The following is a 23482-nucleotide window of genomic DNA, read 5'->3' as shown; positions in this document are numbered from 1 at the left end:
GCTCCCTGCCCAGGGCCTTCAGGCCAGACTGTGTGTAATGAGCTGTTGGGGCTGGGGACACAGAGCCAGTTGAATGCAGAAGCTGCAGGTGATACTGGTGAGCAGAACCCTCCAGGAGGAGATCAGGTCCTTGACCTGCCTCGTGCAGGAGTGAAACCTGTGAGCAAGGCAGGTGGGGAGAGCAGGAGAGCCTGTGTTGAGCGGGCAGGTGAGCCCTTCTGGGAGGGTTTGGGGCAGAGGAGCATTGTTATCTCTGGCTGAGCTCACACCTCACTTGTTGCCCTGGCCAGGTCAGCTGAAGCAGCTCTCCATCCTCAAGGTGGACCAGAACCGACTGACAGAGGTGACAGAGGCCATTGGGGACTGTGAAAATCTGTCTGAGCTCATCCTGACAGAGAATATGTTGACAGTGAGTAACCAGCAGCCCCTGCCTCTCCTGGGCCCTCTGCTTGAGCCGTGTGCCAGGGACCTTCTCCCATCTTCTGGATGGATTCCTGAGTGTGCTCCAGCTCTCTGCTCTCATGCACAGTTTCACCAGCTCACGGGCTTTGGAGAAGACCCTGGTGGAAAGTGGTGTTTTTTTCTCTAGGATAGCTGGGATGCTGGCTCTAAGATAGCCAGCCCTGGAGGCCACCCCATCTGATGGGAGCAGGAGTCATAGAATCATAAGGGCTGGCAGGGAGCTCTGGAGATCACCCCTGGCAGCCCCCAGAGCAGGGTCACCCCCAGCAGGGCCCACAGGAACCTCCAGAGGGGCTGGGGTGTCTCCAGAGAAGGAGCCTCCTCAGCCTCTCTGGGCAGCCTGGCCCAGGGCTCTGCCACCCTCACAGGCAACAAGTTCCTCCTCATGGGGAGCTTGACCCTCCTGTGCTCCAGCTTGTGCCCGTGGCCCCTTGTCCTGTCCCTGGGCAGCCCTGAGCAGAGTCTGGTCCCCCCTGCTGACCCCCTGCAGATACTGCTCAGCCTTGAGGAGACCCCCCCTCAGGCTCCTCCTCTCCAGCTGAACAGCCCCAGCTCCCTCAGCCTTTCCTCCCAGGCAGATGCTCCAGCCCCTCAGCATCTTGGGGGCCCTGCCCTGGACTCTCTCCAGCAGCTCCTTGGCCTCTAAGCACCACATCAGAAGCTGCATTTGCTGAGGGGCCGTGGAGCAGTGACATTTCAAATGACCCTGCTCCAAACCGCTCATGATTTGGTTGTTAAAACACAAATATTGGGAACAGAGAGAGGAACAGGAGAAGAACCTTGACCAGTGTTGTTGGGAGTGAGCTGTGGGGAAGAGCTGGTGTGTAAGGAGGGAAACGTCTCCCAGAGCTGCCGTGGGAGCAGCACAGAGACCGTGTCTGCTCAGATAGGAGGAGCTTTTGTCTCCAGGTGAAGGGCTTGGTACCTTCTCCTTGCACACCCTTCCTCTGCTGCTGTTGCCTTTTGCACCCAGTGCCTCCCCTTCTCCCTAGGCCCTGCCCAAGTCCCTGGGGAAGCTGGCCAAGCTGACCAACCTGAACGTGGACCGGAACCGTCTGACGGCGCTGCCGGCCGAGATCGGGGGCTGCACCAACCTGAACGTGCTGTCCCTGCGCGACAACCGCCTGGCCCTGCTGCCCCCCGAGCTGGCCAGCACCACCGAGCTCCACGTGCTGGATGTGGCTGGGAACAGGTCAGCAGCACCTGCCGAGGGAGGCTGCGGGGATGGAGCAGCCTGGGCTGGGCCCATGGGTTGCTCTGGGAGACGCTGGATCTGCGCTGATCCCGGGAATGGTGGTTTGGAGAAGCCCAGGGTTGCTGAGGATCATGGAATGGTCTGGCTTGGAGGGACCTTAAAGCTCATGTAGATCCAACCCCCACCAGCCCTGGCTGCTCCAAGCCCCATCCAACCTGCCCTTCAGCACTGCCAGGGATGGGGCAGCCACAGCTTCCCTGGGCAGCCTGGGCCAGGCTCTCCCCACCCTCACAGCCCAGAATTTCCTCCCAATGTCCAACCTAAATCTCTCACAATTTTAATCCATTGCCCCTTGTCTTCCTCCTACATGCCCTCATCCAAGGTCCCTCCCCAGCTCTCCTGAAGGCCCCAAAGGGCTCTGGAAAGAGGAGATGTCTCTCTCAGGCTTTGCCTGTTCAGCCCTTCTCTGTGTTACTTGAATACACAGAATCATAGAATCATTTTAGATGGAAAAAACCCTTAAGATCATCAAGTCCAACCATTAACCCAACACTACCAGGCCTGCCACTAAGCCATGTTGTTAATGTCACATCTGCATGACTTTAAAGCACCTCCAGGGTTGGTGACTCCAGGACTTCCCCAGGCAGCTTGTTCCAATGCCTGACAAGCCTTTCAGGGAGGACATTTTTCCTAATACCCCGTCTGAACCTCCCCTGTCCTGTTAAGCTTCTTGAAACAGAAAAAATGGGCTGTTTTTAGGTGGCTGTGGTTACATTCCCAATCATTTCTACACCAGTAAAATCAGAGCAAGTTCATGGAGTCCTGCCAGTTGTATCTGCAGCTGAGGTTGGGGTAGAACTGATGCAGAAGCTGGGGAGGGGCTTTTCACCAGAGAGGGCAGTGACAGGACAAGGGGTGATGGTTTTAACCCGAAAGAGGGGAGGTTCAGGTCAGACATCAGACAGAAATTCTTCACCATGAGGGCAGGAAGGCACTGGGATAGGTTGCCCAGGGAGGTTGTGGCTGCCCCATCCCTGGAGGTGTTCATGGCCAGGCTGGATGAGGCTTGTGCAGCCTGGGCTGCTGGGAGGTGTCCCTGCCCATGCAGGGGGGTTGGAACCTGAGGATCTTTAAGGCCCCTTCCAACCCAAACCATTCTAGCTAAGTGTGGGAGCATTTTGCCTCCTGGGAAACACAGACCAGGGGAAATCCCTGCTTCCCTGCCTTCCTCTGGGTCTTGTCGTTGTGTGCCATCAGTCCTCAGGGCCCTGGTGCCCTCTGGGATGTGCAGAACCCCTCAGTGCAACCCTGGGACTGCTCTGGGGACTCTGCAGTCCTGTTAGCTCAGGCTGGTGTCTTGGGGGCAGTTGGAAGCTGGACCAGAGCTCCTGTTTGGGACACTCTTGTGTGCTGCTCCATGGAAGCATCATTCCTCTGTCTCCAAACCCCTCCTCAGAGTTCACCATTTATTTCCATGTTGCTGGTGGGAGTTGTCCCCTGCTATAAACTGGTCAGGGTGGGTTGCTGGAGTCCAGGCTGGGCCTGGGGCAGAGCCTCAGGCAGCAGGAAGCAGCTTCCTTGGTGTGTGTGGGAGTGAGGGGTCCTGCAGCAGCTCCAGTGCAGCTGAGACATTCTGGAGCTGAGTTCACGTTCCTTCATGACTTTTAGCCACCAGTTTCTTCTTTTCTTTGGCAGGCTGCAGAACTTGCCGTTTGCTCTGACAAACCTGAACCTGAAGGCCCTGTGGCTGGCAGAAAATCAGTCCCAGCCCATGCTGAAATTCCAAACAGAGGACGATGAAAAGACAGGAGAAAAAGTCCTCACCTGTTACCTGCTTCCCCAGCAGCCCTCCCCCAGCTTAGGTAAGAGCCTGTCCTGTGAGCACTGCCTGGAGGTGCCTGGTGCTCCTGTCCCTCATCCCCCTGGTACCTGTGGCAGACCTGGGCTCCTCCACACCTGGTGGCATCTTTCCAAGGCAGAGTTTGTTGAGACTGAGAAACTGCTTTTCTGCCAGGTGGCAAAGAGGCTGCAGCTTAGTCCCCAGGTCTTCTGCTGTGATCTATTGGCCAAGTAGTTAATTGTCTGTCAGGTTTGCTTCCTGTCATCGTGATGTTCTTGGTGTTAGTACTTCTGGTTAGTGCCTCAGTCCAACCTGTTTCCTCAGCTCTTGGGCAAGGAGTACTGGAGCTGAACCTTTCAGGTCCTGTGGTAGAGGCTACTAAAGATCTGGTGGGAGATGTACAAGGGGTGACAAGACCTGGAGGCCACATCCTGTGTCCTCAGTGCCTCTGTGGTTTGATGCTGTGGGCAGATACACCAGAAGTGCCCTCATGGGTTGAGATCTTGTCTTTCATCCAAGCCTACAACCCTCCTCTTTCAGAAAGTATCTCCCGGTGTCTTCTGCCTCTTCTCTCCCCAGAGAACCTTTTGCAGAACAGCGTGGATGAGAGCTGGACAGACACCAACTTAAACAGGGTCAGTGTGATTCAGTTCCTGGATGAACCCAAAATAGATGATGAAGAGGAGTCTGGAGGGGAGAGGCGGGTAAGCAAAGGTGCTCCAGGCCAGGTTGGATGGGGCTTGGAGCACCCTGGGCTGCTGGGAGGTGTCCCTGCCCGTGGTGGGGTGGGACTGGATGGGCTTTAAGGTCCCTTCCAACGCTGCAGGGCCTGCAGCGCCGGGCAACCCCCCACCCCAGCGAGCTGAAGGTGATGAAGAAAGTGATTGAAGTTCGGCGCAACGAAGCCCTCGCGGCAAAGCCCGACACCGACCCGAGCTCCCCCCGCTCTGAGGTGAGTGCTGGGGCCCCTGGGGAGGGCGTGGGGCATGGAAGGACCTGTCCTGGGTGGGTAGAGCTCCCCAGGGGATGAAGGCCAAGGAGCTGCTGGAGAGAGTCCAGGGCAGGGCCCCCAAGATGCTGAGGGGCTGGAGCATCTGCCTGGGAGGAAAGGCTGAGGGAGCTGGGGCTGTTCAGCTGGAGAGGAGGAGCCTGAGGGGGGGTCTCCTCAAGGCTGAGCAGTATCTGCAGGGGGTCAGCAGGGGGGACCAGACTCTGCTCAGGGCTGCCCAGGGACAGGACAAGGGGCCACGGGCACAAGCTGGAGCACAGGAGGGTCAAGCTCCCCATGAGGAGGAACTTGTTGCCTGTGAGGGTGGCAGAGCCCTGGGCCAGGCTGCCCAGAGAGGCTGAGGAGGCTCCTTCTCTGGAGACACCCCAGCCCCTCTGGAGGTTCCTGTGGGCCCTGCTGGGGGTGACCCTGCTCTGGGGGCTGCCAGGGGTGATCTCCAGAGCTCCCTGCCAGCCCTGATGACTCTGTGAATGGGGAGGCAGTGTGTTAAGCTGGGCAGAAGGAACTTACTTTTGGAAGGACTGGAAGGGTCTGAGGTTGGAGTGTCTGGGATCTGCCTGGTGCTCTGAGATGGAGCCACTGAGATGGAGCAACCAGGAGACAGAGCAGGCACAAGGGGAATGGGTGCGTTGGTACCACTCTTGTGATAAGATGGGGAGAAGAAAAGAAGTCTCTGATGTTTCCAGTAAAGAATGATGGGAACTGAGTGCTCAAAGGAGGCTTCTTGCTGCCCAGGGATGGTGCTGAGAATAAGTGCCTGGAGAGATGGGGTGAGATGCAGCCAGACAGAGCAGTGTCTGGTGGTGATGGAGCACGTCCCAGCTCGGCCCTGTCAGGCTCCAGCTGGGCCTCGGGTTCCATCCTGACTTCCACAACCGTCTCCCCAGGAGAAGAGGCTGAGCGGGACGTCCAACCGCAGCGAGGACTCCCACCTCTCCACCAGCACCACCTCTGCAGAGCCCCGGGGGGAGCAGGACAGGGAGAGGGGCTGCCCCAACGGGCAGGGGCCTGAGCTGCAGCAGCTGGAGAAGGAGCCAAAGCCCAGGGCTGAAGAGGAGCATAAGGAAGCTGCCGACCGTGAGGAGGAGGATGTGGAAGTGGAATACAATGAGGTAGGACTCCAGGAACTGCAGCAGGGCCATGAGAACGTCGGGTAGTGAGGTGGGTTGTGAGCTGGTTGAAAGGAAGAAGTCAGAGAGTTGTGGTCAATGGGACAAAATCTACTTGGAGGTCTGTGACTAGTGGGGTCCCTCAGGGGTCAGTACTGGGACTGGTGCTGTTCAGTGTTTTCATCAAGGACCTGGATGAGGGAGCAGAGTGTGCCCTCAGCAAGTTTGCTGGTGACACCAAACTGGGAGGAGTGGCTGGCACACCAGAGGCTGTGCTGCCATCCAGTGAGACCTGGACAGGCTGGAGAGCTGGGTGGGGAGAAACTTGATGAAATTCAACAAGGGCAAGTGCAGAGTCTTGCATCTGGGGAAGAACAACCCCATGTACCAGCGCAGGTTGGGGGCTGAGCTGCTGGAGAGCAGGGTAGGAGAAAGGGACCTGGGGGTCCTGGTGGGCAGGAGGATGACCCTGAGCCAGCAATGTGCCCTTGTGGCCAAGAAGGCCAATGGCATCCTGGGGTGCATTAGAAAGGGTGTGGTTAGTAGGTCAAGAGAGGTTCTCCTCCCCCTCTCTTCTGCCTTAGTGAGGCTGCATCTGGAGTATTGTGTCCAGTTCTGGGCCCCTCAGTTCAGGAAGGACAGGGAACTGCTTGAAAGAGTCCAGGGCAGAGCCAGAAAGATGCTGAAGGGAGTGGAACATCTCCCTGATGAGGAAAGGCTGAGGGAGCTGGGTGTCTTGAGCTTGGAGAAAAGGAGATTGAGGGGTGACCTCATCCATGGTTACAACTATGTTAAGGGTGAGTGTCAGGAGGGCAGAGCCAGGCTTTGTTCAGTGATGTCCAGTGGCAGGACAAGGGGCAACGGGTGTAAACTGGAGCACAGGAGGTTCCACGTAAACATCAGAAGAAACTTCTTTCCTGTGAGAGTGACAGAGCCCTGGGACAGGCTGCCCAGAGAGGCTGTGGAATCTCCTTAGCTGGAGACATTCAAACCCACCTGGACATGTTCCTGTGTGATGTGCTCTGGGTGACCCTGCTCTGGCAGGGGGCTTGGACTGGGTGATCTTTTGAGGTCCTTTCCAACCCCTGAGATTCTGTGATTCTGTGAAGGACTCAAAAGTTTCAGAGGAAAGGGTAACTGAGTGTGCTGAGGGTGGTTTGGGCTTTCCTGGAGAAAATCCAGGCCGTGGGAGCCAAGTGCAAGGAGGGATCCAGGCAGCCTGGGGGAGCTGGGTCTGTGGGAGAGTAGGAGGGACAATGTGGGAGCCAGAGAAGGACTGCAGGAAAACTGGGATGACAGGTTTGAGTGCCCTCAGACCCCAGAGCCAGCAGAAGCTGTGTGGGGGTGTGGGAGCTGGGGTAAAAAATGGCAAATATGGGGAAACTTCATCGTGTCTTGCAGGGTTTTTAGCACAGAGGCAGCTGCCTGGGGGGACAGCAGGTTTCTGTGCTGCCCCCAGGTGCAGCTGTCACCTGAGGTTCACAGCCCTGCTGGGGCTTTGCCTTTGTAGCCCACAGTGCACTTTGCTGAGGACACACTCATGCGGAGCGAGGATGAGGATGAGGAGCAGCCCTTCCCAGTGGAGAAGCAGAGGCTGATCCGCAAGGACACACCCCACTACAAGAAACACTTTAAGATAACTAAACTGCCCAAGCCAGAGGCTGTGGTGGCACTTCTGCAGGGGCTGAGCAGCGAAGGGGTCCCCAAGGAGGAAGAGGAGCTGGGGGGCTGCAATAACAATGCAGAGCCTGAGGATCAGGAGGAGGTGTGGGATGAGGAGGAGAGGAAGAACGGAGCCTTGTCTGCCCAGCCCTCGGTGAAGGTAAGGTCTGGTGGGCTGGGGGTGTCAGAGGGTGCCAGGCCTCCCTTCTGCTCCTCTGAGCCACCAACCAGGTCACTGTGGTGCCACTGGAAACGTTGGCAAGAGGCTCCAGCACGTCAGGAGAGATGTGCTGAGGGTGGGAGAGCTGCAGCTTGTTCTGGGGTCCTGTGGTGGTCCAAGAGCTGGGCCACGTTGCCTGTGTCTGATCCCTGTGCTGTGTCCAGCCCTGGCACCCTCCCCGTGGGGGGGATGTCTTGTGTCCTGCAGGATGGTTCCTCTGTCCCATCACTCACAGATTCTTCCACTCTTTCCAATCTCTTCCTCGCTTGCTGGTTGTTGCACCTCATTTGCAGCAGGATGAGCTTTGTCCCTGATGGATCTAATCCCAGGCTGGTGGTCAGGCTGCTCACACTTGTCCTTCTGCCACAGTCCTTCCTGGAGAGGGGTGGGTGGTGAGAGCAGACAGGAGTTTCCCTGTCCCCTTGGCTCCATCCCGTGCCTGCCCCAGGGCAGATGCTGTCTAACAATTTGGGAATGACTGGGATTGAGGGGAACATGTCCTCAGGAGTTTTGCCCTCACCATGAGGCTGTGCTGGGCCTTTCTGGTGCTGCTGGGACAGGAGGCCCTGGGCTGAATCACCCTGTTCCTTTAGGATTCTTGCTGGAGGAAGGTCCTCCTGGTGAGGGACACTGGCTGAGCCTAGGGCAGTTCCTGCTGAAGCTGGGGTGGTGCTTTTGGGAGGGTTATTTGGGAGGCAGGGATTAGAAGGTGGCTGAACCTCCTTCACAGTCCCAACACCAGCAGATCCCATGGGGAGATATGAGTCTCTGAACTGGTGGAAAATGCTGGAGTAAAATCTGTTCCTGCTGTTAAGACACTCCAGACTATGGGGACCATTTCCACCCTACTGCTCAGGGCAGGTTCCTGCACTCAGGTTGGCTTTGGAGCCTGTCTCTCTGGTTGCTGTGTCCAAGCTGACACAGCCCCTCCCTTGCTCCTGAGGGACAAGGCACCTGGTTCCCTTCCTGTTTGGGAAGCTCTTCAGAATGAAAAGGAGTTGCTGCAGCTGGGAAGAATGTGTGAAGCCGTTTTGAGTCCCTTCCATCCAAGACCTACCACTGGGAAGTTCCCTCACCCAAAACAGCTTGTTTTAGTCAAGGACTGAAACTGAGCTTGCCCTGACCCCCTGGCAAAGGCTGTGGAGTCTGCAGAGGTGCTGAGCCCACCATGGCTTTGGTGGTGTCTGGCAGAAGGGTCTCTTTGCTGCTGGGCAAGCCTGGAGGTGACAGCTTTCCTCCTCGTGGGCTGGATGTCTGCTCCATGCAGGCAGCTGGATTAGCTTGTCTGCCATTCCTCCCCATTCCTGAGGTGGGGATGTGGGGAGCAGGGGCCCAGTGCAGGGGGTTCTCAAGGCAGAGGTGCTGCACTGAAGGAGGCAGGACAGGGTGTGCAGGTGCTTCAGTCCTTAAGCCAGAGGGGCTTGGATTTTTTGCAAAGACAGTTGTTTTTCAGGAGAAATTCTAAGTTTTCCTGCATTTGGGAGCAGGATCCCAGGGTGTCTGGCAGGACGCACCGTTCCACAGTTGGGATGGCTCTTTGTGCTTTCCTCCTGTGGTGTTTAATCCTTCCTCCTTCACCCAATGACCTGGGACAAGAGGGGGCAAAACCAGCTAATTAGTGCTCAGCTGGTGAGCTTGGTGGCCACAGCCTCGGAGCGCCAGGGCAGGCAGGATCCAGCCTCAGAGCTGGAGCTTCCCGGGGGCTCTGGCTTGGGGGGAGCCTGTCACTGGGACCCCTCTGAGTGCTGTGAGAGGGGTCTGCTCTGGTGCCCTGGAGTGCTGAGCGTGGTGTGTGTGTTGGGTGGTGGTGGTCGTGGTGGTGGGTTTGGTTGATGCTCCACTAATCCGCATGCCTCTTTGCTGGTTCCTGTCCTAACAGGGGGTGTCGTTTGATCAAGCCAATAATCTGCTGATTGAACCTGCTCGCATTGAGGAGGAAGAGGTCTGTACCACTCCTACTGTTCTCTCTCTACCAAAGAATCATTCAGTCTGCTTGATTTGCTTCCCAGGCTCACCCGTTGTTGTAGGGGAAACTCTGGTCTCTCTGGGTCAAGTGGCTTCTGGACCTGCCCGATCACAAACACACCATGATTGTTTCCTCCCCTGCTTTCACCTCCTTTCCCTACTTCTCCATCCCTGAGGTGAGAATGGCTGCTGCAGATCAGGAGTGAGATGAAAGAGTTGTTAAAAAAAAACACAACACCAAAACAGAGGGGACTGAGGTGGAAAATTCAGTTCCTGTTTGCTGGAGAAGGTGGAAGATCAATGCACAGTTGGGGTGGGTGACCCTGAGGAGCACGGACCTCAGGAGCCTGCTGAGGGTCTTTGGGACAGGGAGGAGGATCCAACTCAGGAGTCTGCATGGCATGGGAAAGGTGAGCTGGGAGTAAGGATCCATGTATCTCAGGCAGCTTCCCCTGCAGAATCCCCTCAGGTCTTTGGGAGGTCTTTGCTCCCCTCAGCACTTTGGAGGCCAGGCAGGGGCAGGTGGTGCCAGAGGGTCCATGGAGCCCCTGGATCAGGCGTGGTGCTGTGTGTCCTGCTTCCTTAGCTCATCCTCTGGCACCATCAGCTTCCTGAATTTGTTATTCCAAGATGTTGGCAGGCTTGTTGCTCCTTGGGGTCAGGAGACCTGCAGGCAGTGTTTCCAAGGAGCTGCTGGAAGCAGAGGGCCCTGGCAAGGGGCACAAACCAGTGGGTACTTGGGGCTCTCTGCCACCTCCTCAGCTGTAAAGTGGAGGGTTTTCTGCCTTGGTTTTGGAGTAAAACTTTCTGGGAGGGAGATGACAAGTCCTTCCCACTTCAGGCAAGTCATGAGCTGGCTCACCCATGGTCCACTGTCCATGTGTCCTGAAGATCTGATCCTCTTGGCTTTAGAGCACTGGAAAACAAAGATGAGTATTTCTTGTGTTGGTTTTGCATTGCTCCTCTGTCACTCAGGCAAACTGAGTGGAGCCAGGGGCGTCCTGACCCCTCCCTTGGGATCCTCTTGGTCCTTCTGCACCCCTTGTTTGGGAAACCCCTGCTTTCCAGCTGTTGGGTGTCACATTCCATTTGCAGAGGTTTCTTGCTCCTGGAGGTGCTGTGGCCCAGGGAACCTCAGTCTTGTGTCAGGGGACAGTCTCCCTGCCTCTTGCTTGGCTCCTGCCTGTGCTCCACCTGCACCTGAGGGTAGTGGGGCCTGCAGGAAAGCTGAGGAGGGGCTTTTACAAGGGCTTGTAGTGAGATATAATAAAACTGGAAGAGGAGAGACTTAGGTTGGGCATGAGGAAGAAATTCTGGGCTGTGAGGGTGGGGAGAGCCTGGCCCAGGTTGCCCAGGGAAGCTGTGGCTGCCCCATCCCTGGCAGTGTTGAAGGGCAGGTTGGATGGGGCTTGGAGCAGCCTGGGCTGCTGGGAGGTGTCCCTGCTCATGGCAGATGGCACTGGGTGGGCTGTGAGGTCTCTCCCACCCAACCCAGTCTGGGCTTCTATGATTCTAAGTGTCTGGAGCTTCTCTGTGGTGGTTGCTTAGAGGCCCCAGTTCCCTCTGGGGTCCCTGCAGGTCTGTTCCCTCACTGTGACGTGGCAGTGGCACGTGGCAGCTCCCAAGGCCAACCTGGGTCCACCAGGTGGGTGGTGGAGCTGAGGTCACCCCACAGCAGCTCAGGGATGGTGCTGACCCCTCCAGTTGCTGCCGGGCAGTCGTGCTGAGCTCCTGCCAGGGCTGTAGCTCCCGTGGAAGGTTCAGCCTCCAGAAACATCAGTGAGAACAAATTGTGAGGCTGAGGGTGCTGTGGGTGCTGGGACACCCTGCAGGTGCTGAGGGGGTGCACTGCCATCTGTCCTGGCTGTGACAAGCACGTGCTTCTCAGTGGAGAGGTGGAGGGACAGCAGGGGAAACATGCAGGGCCTTAAAGGCTGCTTGGCTTTGAGCAGAGACTTGGCCTGGGGAGGGACTGATCCCTGACAAAGCATCTGCCAGTTGTTTCCCATGGTGATTTCATGTTCTTTAGAAGAGCCTGTGTCGCGGGCCGGTACCAAGAGCTACCGGCTGTCAGGATATTTTCGCGACTTCCCCCCCCCCAATGTGGAGAGGTCTATGAATGAGCCCTGAGTGTGGGGTCGTTTCTTAGAGGGTAGATTAAAGTACCCCCCCACCACGCTCAGAAATTGTTACTGAGACCAACGTTTAGTTTGTAAATTAATCAGTTTATTAAGGGATAATACACACTAATAGATCAAGGTTCAGGAGAGGTGCAAACCAATGGAGTGAAAGGGTAGGAGTTGAGCCCTGTAAGAAAGTAAAAGTGTGTGTGTGTTTGTGTGTGTGTATTTACCTTCCTTCCTTCATTTGATGGTCAGAAGTGCTGGCAGGCTCAATTGGAGATCTGCAAGGGGGCCGGCGTCCCAGTGACCGGGGTGACCCCTTCCTGCTGCTGGCGGGCAAGGCTCCGGTCCCGTGGCAAGTGGCAGACGCAGGCTGGGCTGGCTTCTTTGGTCCGATTCGGTCCGGGCCAGGCAGGCAGAGTTCCAGGGAGCGGGCACGACCCCCGCGGGGCGAGCACAGGCGGCGCCCCCCTTTCTCCGTCCCTCCGAGCGCGGGAGTGGCGTCCAAGCAGGTCCAGGTGCTGCAGCGGGGTCTGTCCAAAGCAGGCAGAGAGGGCGAGCAGAGTCCTGAAAACCCCACAGATCTTTCTCTTTCTTCTTTTTTATAGACCAAAGACCATTGTTCCAAAAGGTACCACTGTCTGAATTAGCCAATCACCATTGGCCATGTATATTTACGTTTTAATCTATTGTTTTTTCTTCTGCCAGTCATCATAACCTCTATGTTGTTCCTTTGCTATGCACCTGTCTCGCAGGGCAAGAGGCCTGCTCATTCTGTCCTTGAGTGAAGGCGTCACTCCTGTTTTGCTGGCTTGAAAGGCATCTTTTGTTTAGTCTTATGTGGGGTAAAGAAGATAGGGCGTTCCCCACACAGGGTCCTCTCAGAGTTAGGGAGACATGACCCTCTGCTTTCTGTCATTCCTTTTTTTACATGACTCAGGTTCCCACTGAGCAAGGAAAAATATGCCATGTTTTCTGTTTGAATCTGTCTGGCTTTTAATTTCTTGCCCAGGAGTGTTGTTATGACCTTTTCCTGGGGCTGAAGGGCCCTTCCTCTTCTCTCTGGTGCTGTGACCCTCCCTGGGGAGGGACTGGGATCTCCTCTCCATGTGCATCCAGGGCTGTTGCAGCACAGTTGGGGTGGGATTCACCCCCAGGAGGCAGAGGTTCCCTGTGGCTGCTGCTTGTTCATCATCACAGACCACCCTGTGTCAGCTGCAAATTGTGCCTGGTCTGGAGCTTCCTCAGAGACCCAGTGACAAATTGGGGTGGTTCCTCAGACACAGGCAGGACAACCTGCAGGGCTTCCTTCTGCTCCAGGGAGGGGGGCACAACCCTCTGCTTTGCTTCCTCAGCTAGAAGGACCAGGAAGCAATGGACGAGTTTGTAACCAGGGAGAACAGTGTTCAAACAGAATCCTCCACTATGAACCTGTTTTTTTTGCTTTTGAAATAGGACAACAGGACGTGTGGAACATTCCTGGGTCTTGCTGCTGAGGAAGAGGATCATACAAAAAGCTTAGACATTAAAATAGCCCTGTAGGGATTGATGAGGCTGCAGCATTTGCATGGCTTTGAAAACTGGTCCTTGTTTGCAGCTCAGGAGTGTTTTCTGGCTGTGTCAGCAGAGAACTCCTGGAGCAGTGTTGAGACTTGGGTGTGTGGACACACGGGTTCCTCCTACTGGCAGAAACCAAACAATTCCCCAGATTTCGATTTCTTGAATGATTATAGAACTTTGAAGCTGAACTTGCAATTGTTAATTCATAGAGTCATAGAATGGTTTGGGTAGGGAGGGACTTTAAAGATCAATTAGTTCAAATTTGTTGTTTTCATTGTATTTTATCTTGGAAAGTCTCTTCCCTGCTGTCTGTCCCCTTGTCTGTTTGTCCTTGGGATATTTTTATGGCCACTCAGTCACAGCTCCTTTGAGCCTTCATTTAGCTGGATTAAAGAAACCACATTATTCTCATTTTCCCTGGTAGGACAGATTTCCATTCCCTGTCTTTCCCACTGCCTTGTCCCTCACCTGTTCCACTTGAGCTCAGGTGTGTTGGCTCTGGGTACCAGGACAGTTTATTCGGATTTAATTCACTGAATTCCCTGGGGTTCATGCTGGTTTCTGTTCATGGATGGGCTTTCTCTGTAGCTGCCCAGCTTTTGCTCCTGCACTCAACGTCTAGGTCCTCGGTGAGTTTGGTCCTCCAGACTGTTGGTGAACTTAGAGATGTCTCTGCCTGTGTGGTTCAAAATGAATGATTCCAGTTTTAATGCAAGAACTTTCCATTTATCTGCTTTTATACCTTGGACAGACTGTCCCGCTCTGCTGTCTGCCCTGGGCAGCCCTAAGCTGAGACAGATTCTAGAGGTGTTAAATGATGGGCTAAAATGAACCTTTAAATAGGGAGAAATTATGGGGCTTAAGGGTGTTTCTCAGTGCAATTTTGTAGTGGGGATGGTGCAAAATGAATGACTACACCAATGATTTTACCTAAAAAAAATAATAAGAATAGAAATAAAAATCCTTTACTGCTGAAGAGAGGAAGAACTAGAACATGCTGCAGTGCCACTTGTTCCAGCTGAATCCACAGGACTTCCATGTCTGGGTTTCTGTGCTGTTTCCAGTTCTGGGAGCTTTGTCCAATGCTCATTTTGTTTCTCTTTAATTAGTTGGATGTTTTCTTTCCCCAAGAGGCTCTGTCCTGGTGCCTCCCACAGTTTAGCCAGCCTGGTTCCTCTCAGGATCCCTTCTTGTGCCGTTGGAGTTGCCATCCTGTGGCAAACCTGGGTGCCCACAGTGATGAGGAGGAAGCACGAGCTTCTTAAATCCCTATTTCTGGAATTCAGTAGTGGAAGAATTGATCATAGAATCAGAAAACAGCTGAGGTTGGAAGGGACCTCGGGAGGTCCAGTGAAAGTCTAGATGAGATGATCCAGCACCCTGACCCAACTGCATCTTGGAAACCTCCTCTGATGGGGACTCTGCCACATCCCTGGGGAGTTTGTTCAGGGGAGGATTGATCCCACTGCAGGCAGCTGCTCTGGTACCAAGGTGGAATCATGTCTCTGTGGACACACACACAGAGCTGGGTGTTCATGCCTATCACAGGATCGTTCTGGTTGGAAAAGACCTTTAAGATCATTGAGTTCGTATCTCACGATACATGATTCATAGAATCATAGAACCACAGGGGTTGGAAGGGACCTCTGAGGGTCATCAAGTCCAACCCCCCTGTTGCAGCAAAAACACCTGGGGCAGGTCCCACAGGAACGTGTCCAGGTAGGTCCTGAAAATCTCCAGAGAAGGAGGCTCCATAACCTCCCTGGGAAGCCTGTCCCAGGGCTCTGCCACCCTCACAGTAAAGAGATTCATGTCTCTATGAGAGCTCCATGTTCATGTCTATATATATATATTTATGTCATCTGGGGGGGTGGAACCATCTGACCTTTGAGGTCCCTTCCAGCCCAAACCCTTCTGTGATACACATTTTCAGATCAAGATGAAGCGTATCTGTACGAACCTAGTTTTTTATTTATGGTACCAAAGTAATCATCTTGAATAGTGTTAAAGAGGCAGCTTTTCTTCATCCTCACTGACTGAGGAGTTGTTGAGTGCCTCGGGCTCTCTCGGGATCTGCAGGAATATCTCAGGCTGTGCAGTGTTGGAGGTGGCCTGGACCTGGCCCGTCTGCTCCTGCCGCCCTTGGTCACTGGGGCTCCCAGACTTCTCCTCTTTGCTGCTCTCCCTGGTCAGCACTAAACGGGTTAGTAAGAAGGGAGTGAAGTGCTTGACTCCTGCTCTGCACCCTCCCATCTCTGCCTTGCACTTATCCATCCCCTTGGTGACTAAAAACCCATCTGAAGGGAGCAGGAAGCAACGTTGGAGCCAGAAGATGCGCAGCTGAGTCCCAGCAGGCTGTTCTCTCCTTCATCTGCCTTCCTCCCTGGCCCCTTCTTCACTTAGTTCCCAGCCCTTCCTGCAGTGATTCCCCCACCCTCTGTGTGCTCACTGATATTTTTGGCCTCTCCCCTTGTCCTCACGAGTTACGAAGCCAGACAGATTTAGCTCTTCTCATCTTTCCTGGGCAGTCGGTGCCTCTGGCTCTGGAGCTCCCGACTCCCGCAGGGTTCTGTGCCGTGGAAGGGCCCTCTTTCTTCTCAGGGTGTTCCTGGGAAAAGGACACACAGAGTTGGGTGTCATCGTGTGTGTGTGAAGGTGCCTCTGCTGGTGGTGGGTGTGAGGGGCTTCCTGCAGGGCTTGGGAAGCACAGACCCCAGCAAGACAGGCTGGTCCCGGGTCCCTGCAACCTGCCCCTCAGGATGTCTGGACCCTTCCCACCTTTCTGCTAGATGATACATTCATTTATTTTTATTTATTTATACATTTCAGTTCCACAGTATTTAGTGGCAATAAATTAAACTTCACAGAACCACAGAAGGTGTGGGCTTGAGAGGAACCTCAGGAGACCTGTCCCAGCCCCCCTGCCAGGGCAGGTTCACCCACAGGGTTGCTTTCTGTCAGCATTTTTAAGCCTGCTGCTGAGATTCCACTGGGTCTCCCTAACTCCTCTGCTGTTACAAACGTGGTTTGATGGTTTCCTATGAAGTTATTAATGGAATGAAAAGGTAGAAGGATGCCTGTCCCTCCCCCTCCTCTGTTTGAAGGCTCTTTGCTTCCCCTCCTGTGGAACGAGGAGCATTTTTAGTGCCTGTGATGTGGAACAAGATCAGGCCCGACTTGGGTCTCCTGCTCCCTCATTCTGCACTGGTGGTGCTTGACCTCTCTGCTCCTTCCCTTCTGTAAGATAACCCCAAACCCAGCACCACGTGGCAGTGAGAACATGTTGTGACAGTGAGTTCCATGTTGTACAGAAGTCTCATTAAAACTTTGCTGTTCCTTTATCAGCCAAGTCTGGAGTCTTGGAATGAAGCAGAACTGTGTTTGGGAGACCTCATTTTCATACAGTCCAGTGCTCTTTGTGTGCCTGGTAAGAGGCTTTCCTGTTCTCCAGCTGCTTCTCTGGAATTGGTGCTAGGATAGGGAGCTGGTGGCTCCAGGCACCATCCTGTGTAATCTCTGCCTAACACCACAAGGCACCAAGAGTCCAGAATTGTACAGATGCTCTAGAAGTTTATCTGAGATCTCAGTCGCTTGTCAGGACTCTTGAACACAAGTTATTCAGTCCTTTAAACTTTTAAAAGTCCTTAAACTTTGAAAAACTTGTTAAATGGATCCCTCAGCTGCTGCTGGAGTGACTCGTCACCTTGATGTGATGTGTCTTTCCTCCGGCTTGTGCCCAAATACAGACCAGGAGGATTTGTCTCCTCTTGGAGTTTGCTGGGTCATTGTTGACAATCCAGCCTCGTGTGCAGTAATTGCAGGGATTCATAGAATCACAGACTGGTTTGGGTTGGAGAGACCTCAAAGCCCACCCAGTGCCAGCCCTGCATGGGCAGGGACACCTCCCAGCAGCCCAGGCTGCTCCAAGCCCCATCCAACCTGCCCTTCAACACTGCCAGGGATGGGGCAGCCACAGCTTCCCTGGGCAACCTGGGCCAGGCTCTCCCCACCCTCACAGCCCAGAATTTCTCCCTCCCATCTCAGCTCCAGCTCCCTCTGCCAGCTGGAAACCCTTCCCCCTGCTCCCATCCCTCCCTGCCCTTGTCCCAAGCCCCTCCCCAGCTTTCCTGGAGCCCCTTCAGGCACTGGAAGGTGCTCTCAGGTCTCCCTGGAGCCTTCTCTTCTCCAGGCTGAACACCCCAGCTCTCCCAGCCTGGCTCCAGAGCTTCTCCAGCCTTGAGCCAGAACCAGTTCCTAGGGGGGTGATCAGAGATGAGCTGTGAGGTCTCCGATGAGCTGGTGCTGGGTGGTGGCTGCATCCCTGCTTCCAGGGGGGAAATGCAAGAGGAGAGGACTCCCCAGGGAAGTCAGAGGCAGGAGGGGGTGCAGGCTGTGCTGTCCCTGCTGCTCTTTGCTGGGTTTCCAGTCCAGACATGATGGAAATCAAGGCAGCTCTGGAGCAGCCTTGGGACAGATTCACTTTCAGGGCGAAATACCCGGCTGGTTGGTGCCAGGAGCAGTGTCTGGGCTGTCGTGGAAATACTGGAGGTAAAGCTGAAAGGCTGTTCCAGGTTCTTGGATCCAGTTCCTGCTTTCTCTGATTCATTTTCCTGTCAATTATTCTTTTCACAGACTTCAAACAAACATTCTCTAGTTTCTTCACACACTGATTTTGTGGGAGAACCAGTTTGCTTTGGAAGTTTGGACTCTCCAGCCTAAACAACATTGATGTGCAACAAGCCCCTTTGCTGCTGTTCTAGCAGTGTCTCTTAAGAGTAGTTAGGTCTGGTTCCTCCCTGGTGTTTTGTTTTTTCAGTCTATGTGATAGACATAAGGTTCTTAACCCTCAGCCCAGTGGACTTTTCTGGCAGATTTCCCCCTATTTCCAGTCTGGTTTCTGTGGGTTTGTGAAATCCATGGGGTTTGTTGTTCATCTTCCAGTTGGTTTGCACAGCCAGCTCACTGTGCAGCTGGGAGTGACTTTCTGTCACCAGTGACCCTGCGTGTTCCTCACTCGTGGTCAGGAACAGCAACCCTGTCCTGTGCATCCAGGCACGGAGCAGAAGTCTCAGCTGTCTGCCTTGGGAACACCTGGATCCTGTTACTGGGACGCTCTCTGGGAGACCGAGGTTGTTGCCTTTGTCTTTAGGAGGTTTTGTGCTGGATACAGGTGTAAATCTGGAGAGGGCTGCTGAAGCCCGGTGAGATGGGAAGGGGAAAAAGTGGTGTTTGTAGTTAGATCCCACTGAACCTCCTCGTGGCAGAGGCCTTGGTGGGACCTCCCCCTGGTATCAATCCAGGGGCACGCAGTCCTGTCTCGTGACCACCACGTTTCTCTTGTCTCACCAGAGCAATCCTTGTCTCTCCACACTTGGGTTTCCCTCTAGGAGCAGGGATCTCCTGGGGGAGACCCCAGCAGCTTTCAGCTCTGCTGCTGACGGGCTCCAGGGGGGTGGCAGGGACCTCAGCTCTGAGCTCTGCCTTCCCGGGGGGAGCTTGTGGGTCGGTTTCCAACCTCAGAAGATGAAGCCCCAGGGGCTGTTGCCCCTGTGGCTGCAGGAAGGGCAGAGGGGTGCAGGAAGGCAGGGCTGCTGCTTCCCTGGCTGCCCCACACACCCCGACCTGGGCCAGGAGCCCTGAAGCCCTGGTAGAACCCTCTGCAGCAGCCGCTCTCCGAACTGGGCTTGGTTTCCAGGGAGGTGACATCTGGAGGACAGCAGATTTGGTTCTCTGTGCATTTCTGTCACTTAACCTCCCCAGCTCCTTGCTCCTTGGCCCTGACAGATCCCTGAGAGAGTCCTGGCTATCCCATTCCTGCCTCTGTGTCCTGCCACCTGCTCCCTGCCTGCCTGCTCACCGACGTGAACAGCTCGTGCTGCTGTCCTGAACAGAGACCATTTCAGTGCAAGTTTGACCAAAAGTGTTGCTGTTGGAAATGGGCATAATTTGGTACTTAGAGGTGGGAGACAGGAAGGAGAAGGTGCTTCTGGCCTGCACAGCTACAATCCTGGGCCTGCCCATGCAGAGGGAAGGAGAGGAAGGAGCCAGCTGGACAAAGCAGATGGCTTTTCTGGAGCCACACGTTGATTCCCATCAGCAGAGCCAAGCCAAGGATCAGTCCAGGGTGCTGTGGGAGAGGTGCTGAGCTTGGGGTTGGGGTGACCCTGAATCTGCCAGTGACCACACGGAATTGCCCCCCGAGGGGAGCCATGTGGTGGGGCTGGGCTGTGACCACTGCCCCTGGGTCTTTATCCAGCCCCATCCACTGCAGCTCAGCTTGCTGGGTGCTGGACATCTCCTCCCAGCCTGTCCATTCCAGGCAGACTCGACTCCTGGTCTGGAGACAAAGGTCCAGGCCTCAGCTGGGAAAGGGGGTTGGTTTCTTTCCGCGTGTTGTGACCTCGGAGCCCTGGAGGTGTGGATCCCACAGCTGGCACAGCTGTGAGCCCGTGCTCTGCCCTTTGTCTTTGAGTGGTCACCCCTTGCTCTTCCAGACCTTCTGGTGGTTCTCCCGGTCTGCACTGGCCCATAACCTGTGTCCATTCTGCTTCCAGCTGACGCTGACAATCGTGCGGCAGACGGGGGGGCTGGGGATCAGCATCGCGGGGGGCAAGGGCTCCACCCCCTATAAGGGTGATGATGAGGTAAGACCCTGGGCTCTGGCAGCCTTGAAGAACCCCTGGTTCAGAGTCACCCTCAGTCAGGGTCTCCCTTGGTCAGGGTCTCCCTTGGTCCAGGATCTCCCTTGGTCCAGGATCTCCCTTGGTCCAGGGTCTCCCTTGGTCCAGGATCTCCCTTGGTCAGGGTCTCCCTTGGTCCAGGATCTCCCTTGGTCCAGGATCTCCCTTGGTCCAGGGTCTCCCTTGGTCCAGGATCTCCCTTGGTCAGGGTCTCCCTTGGTCCAGGATCTCCCTTGGTCCAGGATCTCCCTTGGTCCAGGGTCTCCCTTGGTCCAGGATCTCCCTTGGTCAAGATCTCCCTTGGTCAGGGTCCCCCTCGCTGCAGGTTGGGTGTCTGTAGGTGCCAAAATCACAGAACCATCAGGGTTGGAGAAGACCCCTAAGATCACCAACCATCCACCCTGAGGTGGGGGGAGGAAGACAACACAACCCACCCAAACAACAGCAAAAGCCCCCAAACCCAGCACCACACCCCAGAAATGAACCCCCCCATGCCCACCAGAGCACGTCCTGAGCTGCCACATCCACACGTTCCTTGAGCCCCTCCAGGGATGGTGCCTCCAGCACCTCCCTGGGCTGCCCATGCCAGGGCCTGACCCCTCTTTCCATAAAGGAATTCTCCCCAAGGTCCAACCTGAACCTCCTGGGGCAACTTGGAGGCTGTTTCCTCCAGTCCTGTCCTTATTCCCTTGGGAGAAGAAGCCAACCCTCCCCACCCCCTCCTTCCAGGGAGCTGCAGAGAGCAGTGAGGTCTCCCCTCAGCCTCCTCTTCTCCAAACTAAACACTCCCAGTTTCCTCAGCCTCTCCTGACAGGACTTGTGCTCCAGACCCTTCCTCAGCTTTGTGGCTGGGCTCTCAGAGCAGGGTGGGAGTAGCTCTGACCCACCCTGGGCAGGGCTGAGTGTCCTCCTGCCTCTGGAGCACGACTGGTTCTACCTTCCTGCTGCTGACCCCAGAGAGCAGCCACCAGAACAGCCACCTCTTCCCCATCCCTGTCCTGAGCTGCAGGACTCACAGGCTTGGCTTCCACACCTGGTGGCATCAGCTGCATCATGGGGTCATCCTGCTGGAAAAGGCTTCAACTGTCATTCCCTTTTCCCCTTTGTCACCTCTGGGGTGGCTCTGCCAGGAGTTTCCTTCCCCTTTCTCCCTCCTCCTGGGTGGGGTGATCTCCCTGTCCTGTCACACAGCCAGGGGTGGGACTGGTGAGGGATTTGCCTTTTCCCATCAGCTGGGCAGGGTCCTGTGGTCTCTCCACACTTCAGAGGGCTGAGCAAGGGGCTCCACCTCTTCTAACAAGAGCTTTTCTTCCCAGGGCATCTTCATCTCCCGCGTGTCAGAAGAGGGTCCTGCGGCTCGGGCAGGGGTTCGTGTGGGGGACAAGCTTCTGGAGGTAAGAACCCAACTACTCTGGAGGAGTCAGGGCTTCTCACGACTGGAGAAAGGAGGAAGAAGGAGGGTTTGGTGTTTGTTTGCATCCCGCTGGTTTGTGGCCCCAGTGAAGCCCCAGGAGCTGTGCAGGGTCGTGACACAACATCCCTGGCTCCGAGCGGGCTGTGTAGTTAGTGTCACCATTGATGCTGTGCTGCTTCACAGGGGCAGGGCTTGCTCCTGCCTTCCCTCTGCCCAGCTCTGGAGTGGTTTGGAACCCAGGCTGGAAGATGATGCTCAGCAGCCTGGGCCCACGTCCCCGCAGAGTCACAGAATGTGTTGGTTGGAAGGGACCTTTCAAGGTCACCCAGTCCTACCCCCGGCAGTGAGCAGGGACATCTTCAACTAGATCAGGTTGCTCAGAGCCCCATCCAGCCTGCCCTTCAACACTGCCAGGGATGGGGCAGCCACAGCTTCCCTGGGCAACCTGGGCCAGGCTCTCCCCACCCTCACAGCCCAGAATTTCTCCCTCACATCTCAGCTCCAGCTCCCTCTGCCAGCTGGAAGCCCTTCCCCCTGCTCCCATCCCTCCCTGCCCTTGTCCCAAGCCCCTCCCCAGCTTTCCTGGAGCCCCTTCAGGCCCTGGAAGGTGCTCTCAGGTCTCCCTGGAGCCTTCTCTTCTCCAGGCTGAACACCCCAACTCTCCCAGCCTGGCTCCAGAGCAGAGCTTCTCCAGCCCTCCCAGCATCTCCGGGGCCTCCTCTGGCCTCTCCAACAGCTCCGTGTCCTTCCTGTGCTGGGGACCCCAGCCTGGCCCCAGCCCTGCAGGGGGGGCTCAGCAGAGCATCCAGGCTCTGCACATCCTGCATGGGGCAAAAGTGGACCTTGTCGAATGACTCCTTGACCAGGGAACCAGGCACGGGCCATACTTGCCTGTCCTCACGTTATTTAAAGACATAATTAATCACAGGGGATTGAGCTGCAGTGGGGGCAGGATTGATGGTGCCATGCAGGGAGGAGGTGTCATGACAGGGCTGGACAGAGATGAGAGGGACAAGTGCTCTGTGTTCTGCTCTGGTGTCTCCAGGCCTCTCACCCACTCCTCCTCCCCACAGCCCATGAATTAGCATTTGCCTCCGTTGTGTTCAGGCTTTCTTCCCTCTCTCGGGGCACTGGCCATGCAGAAGTCAATCAAAGGGCTGTGGGGCTCTGTAATTAGGGAGTGGAAAGCTTGATTCTGGACTTTCAGAAGTCACCTGCTTCACTTCTGCAGTTACCTGAGGATTGTCTTGGGAACTCTGTGAAGTTTTAAGTCCAAAAAGGAATATACCTGAGACCAGGCAGGATCAAGTGCATGTTTTAGGCCCTGAGGTGTCTCCAGCCCCTGGTGCTGCATCTGCTGCAGAATGGCTGTCAAAAGGGACTCACATCTTGACGAGTTAGAGATGATCACTCCCTTTCCCAGCCCTTTGATTTATGGAGCCCTACTATTTTCTGTCAAGTAGATCCCCCTTCCGTGACAGCTTTGGGAAGACTATTTTTGTTTTCAGCTTCACGGGCCCCTGCTTTGCATTTCCTCGATGTTCTGATCGTGGTAGGAGGTTCTTCTCTGACATCAGGGAAGCAAAAGTGGAGGGAATCAGGTTTCTTCCCTCAGAGCTGCAGATCCCGGTGTCCTCCCTGCAAACACTGTACTCATTTTGCATGGATAGAAAGGAAATGGGTGTTTCCATTGGATGTGGTAGGGTCACAGGCTGGTTTGGGCTGGAGGGACCTCAAAGCCCACCCAGTGCCACCCCTGCACGGGCAGGGACACCTCCCAGCAGCCCAGGCTGCTCCAAGCCCCATCCAACCTGCCCTTCAACACTGCCAGGGATGGGGCAGCCACAGCTGCCCTGGGCAACCTGGGCCAGGCTCTCCCCACCCTCACAGCCCAGAATTTCTCCCTCACATCTCAGCTCCAGCTCCCTCTGCCAGCTGGAAACCCTTCCCCCTGCTCCCATCCCTCCCTGCCCTTGTCCCAAGCCCCTCCCCAGCTTTCCTGGAGCCCCTTCAGGCCCTGGAAGGTGCTCTCAGGTCTCCCTGGAGCCTTCTCTTCTCCAGGCTGAACACCCCAGCTCTCCCAGCCTGGCTCCAGAGCAGAGCTGCTCCAGCCCTCCCAGCATCTCTGTGGCCTCCTCTGGCCTCTCCAGCAGCTCCGTGTCCTTCCTGTGCTGGGGACCCCAGCCTGGCCCCAGCCCTGCAGGGGGGTCTCAGCAGAGGGGACAATCCCCTCCTGGCCCTGC

At 55.6% G+C, this 23482-nt stretch overlaps 1 protein-coding gene across 24 annotated transcripts in view; it reads left to right on the top strand.

The window, feature by feature from the left end:
• SCRIB (scribble planar cell polarity protein) overlaps positions 1-23482 on the top strand; it is a 110218-nt gene that overhangs the window by 33955 nt on the left and 52781 nt on the right. For 23 of the 24 annotated variants that reach the window (XR_007888679.1, XM_051611361.1, XM_051611358.1 and 20 more), the window contains exons 9-18: positions 291-409; positions 1455-1654; positions 3353-3519; positions 4077-4201; positions 4324-4449; positions 5394-5618; positions 7126-7437; positions 9377-9439; positions 19700-19789; positions 21142-21219. Coding sequence is in view for 23 of the 24 variants with exons in the window: in XM_051611361.1 (XP_051467321.1) it covers positions 291-409; positions 1455-1654; positions 3353-3519; positions 4077-4201; positions 4324-4449; positions 5394-5618; positions 7126-7437; positions 9377-9439; positions 19700-19789; positions 21142-21219 (1505 nt within the window). In the remaining variant the exon portion in view is untranslated. The remainder of the gene's footprint in view (positions 1-290; positions 410-1454; positions 1655-3352; positions 3520-4076; positions 4202-4323; positions 4450-5393; positions 5619-7125; positions 7438-9376; positions 9440-19699; positions 19790-21141; positions 21220-23482) is intronic. The other variant, XM_051611359.1, reaches the window with a different exon arrangement.

This window comes from Apus apus, chromosome 2 (assembly GCF_020740795.1).
Source record: "Apus apus isolate bApuApu2 chromosome 2, bApuApu2.pri.cur, whole genome shotgun sequence".
In the NCBI taxonomy this organism is placed as follows: domain Eukaryota; kingdom Metazoa; phylum Chordata; class Aves; order Apodiformes; family Apodidae; genus Apus; species Apus apus.
This window is presented reverse-complemented; position numbering and strand designations above follow the sequence as displayed.